The sequence below is a fragment of the Sarcophilus harrisii genome, chromosome 6 (genome assembly GCF_902635505.1).
Source record: "Sarcophilus harrisii chromosome 6, mSarHar1.11, whole genome shotgun sequence".
NCBI lineage: Eukaryota > Metazoa > Chordata > Mammalia > Dasyuromorphia > Dasyuridae > Sarcophilus > Sarcophilus harrisii.
In genome coordinates this window covers 128512293-128522530 of record NC_045431.1, presented here as the reverse complement: position 1 = coordinate 128522530, position 10238 = coordinate 128512293, and the positions used below count along the sequence as shown (strand labels likewise).

The following is a 10238-nucleotide window of genomic DNA, read 5'->3' as shown; positions in this document are numbered from 1 at the left end:
AGATGCTTCTTACACTGATGAAATCACCAGAACACTACAGACTATATTTAATTTTTTGTTCTCACTTCTGAAATACTGGAGCATGATCAATCCTTAGCAGAATATCCTTGAAATCCTCCTTCCTGAAAGGTCACCCCCGTTTTATTTTATTACTCAGAATATTTGTTATGCATGGTTAGATTTCCATTCTTTTGGCAGACTTCCCCAGGCTCTTGTTGTTTGGAGTTGCCCACATACATGTTTGCAAACAGAGGCTTCACTCAAGTGGCACTGAGAGGAGGTGGAGCAAGCACAGCTTTAAAAAAGGAAAGGAGAGTCATTTCAAGTCTGAAGAAAGAAGGGCTGTGCTGGGCAAGGGATAATTTCTGTTTCTTGCTTTAGCCTTACCCAAGGGCTGTGCAAGTTTTTCACCACCTTCCTTTCCTTTCCTTTCCTCCTTTCTTTTCCTTTCCCTTTTTCCTCTTGTCTCCTCTCCTTTCCTTTCCACCTCCTTTCAGTTATTTCATACTTGCTTCTACCCTCTCCCCACTCCACTTGCTGGAGCTTCTTTAAATGGGAGAGGAAAAGTAGTAGGAGGATAGACTTGCCTTGGTTTACAGAAGAAAAGCTAAAGGTGGGGTGAGTAGGGAAAGAAATGATAGTTCAGGACACTAAGAAAAGAAGCCCAAGAAACATTTGGAGGGATACTGATTTCCGATACTCTCGCCATGACTAAGCCCAGACAAGTTGCTCTCGATTGACAGTTCGGAGAATTCACTATGATGTGGCTGTTCTTTCTTCCTTGGCCACTGGTCTTTGCGTTTAGTGTGGCTAGTGTCTCAGGCCCGCAGCTTCAGAACACAAAATGCCCTCCGCTCTCTGCCGAGGGGAATTGGCGTATGACTGGTACCGGTAAGTGTAGAGACGGAATTTTATTCATGCTTCTGTGAAAAACTTCTTGTTCCTTCTCTGTTCCAATCTGTTCGTTTGCTGATTTTTTTTAGGGGAGGGAAATGAGTGAGAAAAAAATGGAGAGCTAATTTAGTTCTTGTCATTCTTATTGCTAATCGATCCATTATGTTACCAATCAGAAGGAACGGTAAAAGAAAGTATCATTGTGAGCTTCTTAAATTGTTCTCTAACGTATGTGCATTTGGAGCTATTTAAAGTCTAGTTTGTTGGGAAGTTGCACCTGTTTTCAAATCAGTTTTAGTCTGACTTAGATTGTAGGTGTTATCAGGAGAAAATGTTTACTATTTAGTAATAGTAATAGTAAAGTTTTAGTTTACTTTTATATGTTGGGAAGTGGGGAAGCAGATGGCACTCTCTGAATCTCACAGATTTAAAGATACTTAAGCAAGTGGTTACCAAAAGGGGAAATTCCTCCCTCCTGGCACCTCCCAGCAAGCATAGAGATAGTATAGAAATCAGTGAAGGTAGCAGACTAGAATCCGATTTGAAGATACTCCCAAATTCAGGGAATGATTATTTGCTCATAATTGGCCTCTTCTTGTGAAGTTCTGCCTTTAGCCTTGGTGGGTATCCAATTTTTTTTTTTTTTTTTAGTAACAGGTGTCTTGTGAGAATAAGCACTGCCAAGGAGTGCAACTTTGTAAACGAAAAAAAAAAATTCTGCTTTCTAAATGTCTTATTAAGGTAGGAGGACACAGAAATGCCAATAACTGACCTCCTTCTTAAAGGGCTTTACCTAAGATTCCTACTGGGTTTAAAGAAACATTTTTTTCCTTGATGGGAGGTTGGAATTAATAGGGATGGGGACCAAATTGTGATTATCTGAGTGATCTCAAAAGCACTGCTTTTCTTTATATAGATAGAAAAATTCCGGATGGACATATCCTTAAATTTAAATTCTGAAACCCCCCTCCCTTAACCCTGGGTGAATCTCCAACCTATTGTTTAGGACAAGGCATCCATATCAGCCTATGGGAAGGAATGTACCATTGGAATATTCTCTTCTCTTCCCCCTTAGGATTGCTATCTGAGAGACAGTGGGAAGTGGAGAACAGAATGAGAGAAAAAAAGGAGGACTTTGGGAAAGAAGTCAGAGAGTGCAGTGGAAGGAAAACAGATAACAGACTTAAGCCAGCCAGACAAATTTTTTTTTTGTCCGAAGCTAGTGGAATGTAGTTATCAATAATTATTATTCAGTGTAATGTTTTAGCAAGGAATTTGGAATCCTCCCCCCAAACCTCTAAGCATCTAAGAAATGGAGGAATGAAAGAGAAACAAATTTCTTATCCCATGCAGGGAAACAGAAGTGACAATTAGCAAATCAACACAGGGAGTTACATTTTGGATTCAGGCACATTGGATCATGAATCTAGAATTAGAAGATCTCTTTGAGGTCATAATGACCTCTTTTTATAGAGGATAAAACTAAATCACAGAAAGGTTAAATGAAGATCATAGAAGGCACCCTATTTAACTCCCTCGTTTGACAATTGAAGAAACTGAGGCACAAAAAAAATGAAAGAAGGATCATAAAGGGTATCCAGTCCAATCTTCCCTGGTCATTTTAATAGAAGTAATTGAGCCCCATGTAAGTTAAGTAACTTGCCTAATGTCACTAAGGCAGTGATATGTAAAAGATGGGGAATTTGAAATCAAGTCCTCTGACTCCCAAGTTCAACTATCTTTCCATTGCTCTGAAGCTTGGATGATAGAAAGGAGTGGGTTCAGAAATGAGGTGATTTAGGTCAAATTCCAATAGACTTGTGATGGAGAAAGCCATCTGGATCCAGTGAGAGGACTATGGAGACCTAATATGGATCCTGACATAGTATTTTTACCTTTGTTGTTGTTTGTTTACTTGGGTTTTTTTCCTTCTTTTTTTTTCCCTTTTTGATCTGATTTTTCTTGTGCAGCATGATAAATGTTTAATCTACATTGGATTATTTGCTGTTTAGGGTAGGGGGATGGGAAGGGAGAGAGAAAAATTGGGAGCACAAGGTTTTGCAAGGATGAATATTAAAAACTATCTTTACATGCATTTTAAAAAAATAAAAAGTTATTATAAAATAAAAACAATTAAACTATGGGAACTTCCATGTAGTAGGCAAATGTCCTACTAATAGACTGCAGGGACATATCTGAAGACCCAATCATGCTATTCAATAGTGAGGATAGAGGCTCTGCTTGCACTGCTAAGGTGGGTTCTTGTGAGCATTTTGGGATAAAAAGGGTAACATCTAACTGTTGAGAAGAACCTGGGGCATAGAAACTACTCTATGTTGTATTTTCCAATCATTCCTGCTTTGTCATGAGGAATGAAGGTCCTTCCTGTCCTCACAGTGGCTGCTATTCTTAAATGCAATGTGTTATATAAATGCTCAGCTCTGTATTTTGGTCTAGATACTGTGATGGCAGAATTGGACCGTGTGGTGCGTTATTGGCACAGTACTAGGTTAATTAAATGTCTTGGAGCCCGTTCGTGATTTTGTCTCTTTGCTACTTCATTCCTTGAAGGTCACCATTTAAAACCCTGTACTTTATACTTACCCATCTCAAGTTAGCTGATAAAATGCCTAGGGTCACACCCTGGCATTTTATAGTATAGTATTCTTTTCCCCTTTCCAATGGATTTATGGCTACTGGTTGTTTTTTTTTTTTTAATTTTTATTTTACCTGCCATACTAATACTCTGGGATTGAAGGTGTATTTCCTAAGAACCTTCCTTGACCCAACAGAAAAAAATACTTCGTTTTCTGACAAGACCTGATTAAAATGGTCCAAATCTATACCTTAGTCAAATGTCCAAACCAGGTATGATCAATGGTATTTAAGAATTATGTTCTATTTTGAATCAATTGATATTCTATTAATACTTTGATTTAATCCAAAGTGCAGAAAATTTTTGGCAAGTAACTTTTAAACCTGTCTGCCTTGAGGAAAAAAATTTTTTTTCTTGAGGAAAGAACTGTTCCTGACAGATGCCTCTTTTTGTGAGGAAGAAATGAATACTCTAAACTGAGCCTAAGATAAGAACTGAAGAAATGCATGGCTGGCAGAACAGAGTAGGGAATATAACTTTTGGTTATATATAATATATAGTTATATACTATATACAAGTTATATATATATATATGTATATATATATATATATACATATGTATATATGTGTGTGTATATGTGTATATATATGTAACTTGTAAACTATGAATATTCTAACTTTAAGCATTGGCTAGGGCTTATTCTGCTTCTAGGATGGATGAGCTTACCCAAGCATTGTAATCCAGTTTGGTATTTCAATGAGAGTGATGGGGGGGAAATGAAGCCTTGTCATGACAAAGGAAACTAGCACAATGATTTTTTAATCATAAAGAATAGGTGAAAGAATGTAAAAAAAACCCCCAAAATCCACCAAAATATTATTAGTCCCCATTCTCACTCTTAATTTGACTTAGGTTCTTTGTCACAATTAAACGTATCATTTTCAAAACAACATTAAGTGCTGTGCAAAAATATAATATCAAAACTGATAGTATTTAAAAAAACTTAATTACTCATATAACTTTGATGTAAGTAGTCAATTGGAAAGTAATGCAAAACAAATCTGTTTGTGAGGTCCATTAATAGAGGAATTATGATTTTTATTTCTACCCCTCCAATCTCTTTTTAAAAAAAATTTTAAATCTTTTAAAATTAAAATTAATTAATTAATTAAAATATCTCATGATATTTTAAGAGAACAGGGAGAGAGCTCTTTCATCTTCTGGGGTTACTTGTGCATCTAGTTTGCAGGTTCAACAACAGTGAAAAACACTTATTCAATGTTCATTATGCCCAAGTCCATATATATATATAGTATACATGTATGGATATATTTATATATATATGTGTGATATACATGTATGAATATATTTATATAAATATAGATGTCTCTATATCTACATATGCATATATATGGATTAGATATGGATGTATATGTGTGTATGTATTTGTAACTTTCATTTTTCCAAATTGAAAATCAGAAGTATACAAAGCTGCAGCCTATCCAGATTTCAATTCCTTTGGAAAAAAATTAGCCAAATGACAAGTCTTTCTTAAAACAACAATAAAGAGTTCATATGTGTGTATATATATCTAGATATACATACACATATACATATATAGACACACATATATACTCCCATTTATATATGTGTTCATATTGAACATTAATTCATTTCAGTATGTTCACTATATCATTCAGTAGCTCAAGGTAAATCTGTAAGGTCTATTAAAAGAGGGATCATAATTTTTGAAAATGAATGATAAAGCATCAGTTTCTATTCAATGTTAAATATTTGGTTGCTTCACTGAGAGAGTTCTATAATCTTGTTAAGATAGTGTCCATAATGTTATAGAATATTATTGTTTAAGAAATGATCAGCAAGGATGATTCAAAAAAGTTTAGAGACTTATATGAACTGATGCTAAGTGAAGTGAGTAGAACCATGAGAACATTGTACACAGTAATAATAAGATTATGTGATGATCAATTCTGATGGATGTGGCTCTTTTCAACAATGAGGTGATTCAATCCCATTCCAATAACTTGTGATGGAGAGAGCCATCTGCATCCGGAAAAAGGACTGAAGGGACTAAATGTAAATAACAACATAGTATTTTTACCTTTTTTGTTGGTGTCCCTTATTTATTGTTTTCTTTCTCATTTTTTTCCATTTTTGATCTGATGTTTCTTGTCCAGCATGATAGTTGTGTAAATATGTATAGAAAAATTGCACATGTTTAACATATGTTGGATTACTTGCTGTATAAGGGAAGGGGTGGGGGGAAGGGAGGGAGAAAAAATTTGGAACACAAGGTTTTGCATATATTTTGAAAATAAAAAGTTTAAAAAAGATAGTGTCCATAAAAGGGAAAAAAAAAGGAAAAGACATTATGTATACATCTCTACCCACTAAAGCCCTACTCTGATGACTCATTATGCCATGGAGATAGTCAAACTTTTGAAAGCTATGCCAGAGGAATTTAGCTTATGATAGACTCTATCAAATTAGAAAGTCTTTGAGTATGGGCCTAGTTATGGACAATATATCTGTTATTTGAAGTCCAATTTAGCTAAGATTCATCACCAATCTGACAAAAAGATGATGAATTTTATGATCTCAGTCAATCAGTGTTAAGTGCCTTTTGTATAAAGTGTTAGTTAAGAGCCTATTATGTATTAGGGACTGTACTGGAATGCTGGAGATATAAATTCAAAGAAACACTTTATGTTCTACTGTGATTTTGCTGTTGTCTTCAATCATGTCTGACTTTTCATGCTCTCATTTGGGCTCTTCTTCTTCTTCTTTAATTGGGGTTAAGTGACTTGCCCAGAGTCACACAGCTAGGAAGTATGTGTCTGAGTCCAGATTTGAGCTCAGGAAAATGAGTCTTCCAGACCTGGTACTTTATTTGAAACATTACCCACCTACTTTCTGAGTGATACAGAGATTCCTTCTTTCTTTCCTCCCTCCCTCCTTCCCTCCCTCGCTTCCTTCCTTCAAAAGTTTTAATTGCATCTGTTAAGATAGTCATCTGATATCTGTTGATTTCATTATTGATATGATCAATTATACTGATAGTTTGCCCTGAAATGCTGGCATAAATTCCATCTGATCTTTGTGATATATTGCACAGTCTCCTTGGTAGTATTTTATTTAAAAATTTTCATCAATATTCATTAAGAAAATTGGCATATAGTTATTTTTCTCTATTCTAGCTTTTCCTGACATAGGTATCGGCTTCACATTGATGTGGTTTAAATGGTCTCAATTCCTGGTGGTCAAGAGGTCAGTGGCAATAAGAGAGTTGTTAAGAATCCACTTTAAGCCGGCCGCAGATTTAGGAGTGAAAGAATTCATTCATTCCCGAATTATTAGTTGCAAAATGAAAGTTTATTGTTAGATAGAAATCAGTTTATCAAGAGACTGACTTCTATAGTGGCAGATCTATGGAAAATGGAGTTTTGGCACTGAGAATGATTTCTCAGTGGGCAGAATGACCCTGGCAAATTGCTTAGTCCATCTGCAAAGACACTGGTTGAGGGAAGCTGTTATATTAGGTATCTTGGTGGGGGGCTGAGACAGCCCAGATCAGGATTCCTCAATTGAATGAGAATTTAGAATTTATATGGGAGTTGATTCTCTCACCCTGTCTGGTGGGCTCTGTCTGGACTCCTTGGAGCCTGGAAAACCCTGATCAAAGGGGACACAATCTCAGAGTGATAATCTTAAAAGAAACAGTTCCCTCTTGCTTCAATATTTATGATGTAAAAGCAATTTGGTGAGACTTTTTCTTCACTTTTCAAAATACTTCATATAGTTTTGGAATTAATTGTTCTTTAAATGTTTGATAAAATTCACTTGTAAACCATCTGATCCTGGGAATTTTTTCTTGGGGAGCTTCTTCATAGCTTATTCAATTTCTTTTTCTATAATCGGATTATATAAGTATTCTATTTTCTCTTCTGTTCATTTGGGTAATTTATATTTTCATAAATATTTACCAATTTCTCTTAGATTATCAGATTTATTGGCATATAATTGGGCAGAATATTTCTTAATGATTGTTTTAATTTTCTTTTCCTTGAATGAGCCCTTTTCATATTCAATACTAAAAATTAGGTTTTCTTGCTGTTTTTTAAGTGAAAAAAAAAAAAACCCAACCAATCATTTATCTATTTTTTCCTAATAAAACCAGCTCCTTGTTTTGTTCATTAGCTCAGTAGTTTTTCTTTCAATTTTATAAATCTTTGATTTTCAGGATTGCTGATTTGGTGCTTAATTGGGGATTTTTAATTTGTTCTTTTTCTGATTTTTTTTTTCTTTTTTTGGTTGTTGCCTACTCAATTCATCGATTTGCTCTTTCTCTATTTTACTGATTTAGTGAAATAAAATTTTCCACTAACTAATTCTGAGGTTTCATCCCATACATTCTGGTATTATTTCATTATTGTTGTCTTTAATACAATTATTGGTTGTTTTTATGTTTTGTTTTTTGGCTCATTTATTCTTTAGAATTAGGTTATTTACTTTCCATTTAATATTTAATCTCTTCCCATTGCCTTTTATTGAATGCAATTTTTATTGCACCATGATCCGAAAAGGATGCATTTAAATATTTCTGCCTTTTTACATTTGATTTTGAGGCTTTTATTTCCTAATACTTGATCAGTTTTGGGGTAGATTTCATGTATTATTGAGAAAAAGATATATATTTTTTCTATCACCATTCAGTTTTCTCCAGGGATCTGCCATGTTTAATTTTTTAAAATAATATACAGATTTTGGTCTGAATCAATGAGATGGGGATACCCACCCTATTGACATAGATACTTGAAGTAAAAAAAAATGGTTCCTTATAAAAAGATTAAAAGGATGAAAGTTATTTCTAGGATCCTTTTATCTATTTTCTTGACTTGTGCAATTACTTTATTTCCTGTTACAGTTTTAAGGACAGTTTTGTCCTGATTGGTGGTTAGCACTTCAAAACATGTCATCAGGGAATTTGCTGAGTTTCTCAAAGTTTCCTTGGTAGAATAATTTAGGCTCACAGGATTTAGAATCAGAAAGGCCCTTCAGCATCATATAGTGCAATACCTTTTCTTTTTCCAGTAAAATATAATAAAATACTTGCACTCAGGAATTACTTTTTGTGTATCCCTAGGGCCAGGTACAATGCATAATGCAAAGTAGCTGTTTACTGAGTATTTCTTAATTAGAATTTTGTAGATAAGTTGAAGCTTAGAAAAGTTATATGATTTGCTCAAAGTCTAGAAGCTAGAAACTCTGTATTTTGATTTTAAGTCTATTGAACTGAGTATTTGTGTATGTATGTAAGAAAAAGAGAGAAAGAGACAGAGACAGAGACAGAGACAGAGAGAGAAAGACAGAGAGACAGAGACAGAAACAGAGTCACAGAGACACAGAAAGAGACAGAGAGAGACAGGAACAAAGAGTGACAAAGTGTGTATAAATATGTGAGTGTTTGGGTGTGTGTATGTGTGTGTGAGAGAGGCAGAGACTGAGACAGAAAGAGAGAGAGGCAAAGTGACAAAGTGTGAATGTGTATGTGTGTGTGTGTGTGTGTGTGTGTGTATGTGTGTGAGACAGAGACAGAGACAGAGAAAAATTCCTAGGAAGGGAAGAAGGACATTAATATAGCATCTACCATATGCCTGACACTGTGCTAAGTGTTTACCATTTATCATTTAACTACTGTTTTTGTTAGCATTCAAACTTTCCCTTCTAAACTTTGAATTATTTGAGTGAGACTACTTTTATTAAATTATTGCTATAATGTCATAAATATAAACATAATAAAACTAAAAATGGTCTCTGTTCTCAAACAATTTATATTTATAGCCTTGGAGATTCTTTCAGATTATCAGAGTCAGTCCTCATCTCCTAATCAACCAAGAAGAAGATGTACTATTATATAATACCAATATATAATGTTTGTTGTTGTTCAGTTCTTTTAGTCATGTCTGATTCTTTGCAGCCCCATTTGGAGTTTTCTTGGGAGAATGAATATTAAACTGTCTGGGTTATTTAGATCTATGCTTCCCTGGCTGGTAGACTTTTGGCCCTTTCATTGTTCATCAGCATTCTCTCTCTCTCTCTCTCTCTCTCTCTCTCTCTCTCTCTCTCTCTCTCTCTCTCTCTCATACACACATATATACACCCCATGCCTTATTCCCCCCCACACTTTGTCAGTCTTTTCTTTGTTTCTCTTTTTCTGTCTCTGTTTCTGTCTCTTTCTGTCTCTGTCTCTACCTGTCTCTATCTCTGCTGCTCTCTCTCCCTCATACACACACATATATACATACACATATACAAACATACACACTCAGTTCAGTAGAGTATAGCTTACAGACTTTGAGCAAATCATTTAACTTTTCTAAGCCCCAAGTTCACTATAAGTAATGAAAATTTAATTAGTCATTTGAAATGCCCTGTGTAGATTTGATGAAAGCTGTGGTTAGAAAGGAGTTATAAAGCATTGCTACAAATGAGCCTTTGGGATAATCAGGAATTCCCAAAGAGGAAAGGCTGGTATTCATGATGGGCCCAAGGATAACTGATCTAGCACTAGAAGGGACCTGAAATGTTTAGGAAGTTTGCATAATATCACAGACAGAATAAGCATCAGTGATAGGAGTAGGAATCAAGACCTCAGACTCCATAGTTCCACTTTAATCATCAGAAAAGTCTTTTTTAAAAATTTCTTTTGTATTTGTCTAATTGGAT

General features: G+C 34.9%; 1 protein-coding gene across 2 annotated transcripts in view; it reads left to right on the top strand.

The window, feature by feature from the left end:
- Positions 1 to 289: 289 nt before the first annotated feature.
- Positions 290 to 10238, top strand: part of EGF (epidermal growth factor) — a 141637-nt gene continuing 131688 nt past the window's right edge. The window contains exon 1 of one of the 2 annotated variants that reach the window (XM_031943720.1): positions 290 to 891. In XM_031943720.1, coding sequence (XP_031799580.1) covers positions 759 to 891 — 133 coding nt within the window. In that variant the 5' untranslated portion in view covers positions 290 to 758. The remainder of the gene's footprint in view (positions 892 to 10238) is intronic. The other variant, XM_031943719.1, reaches the window with a different exon arrangement.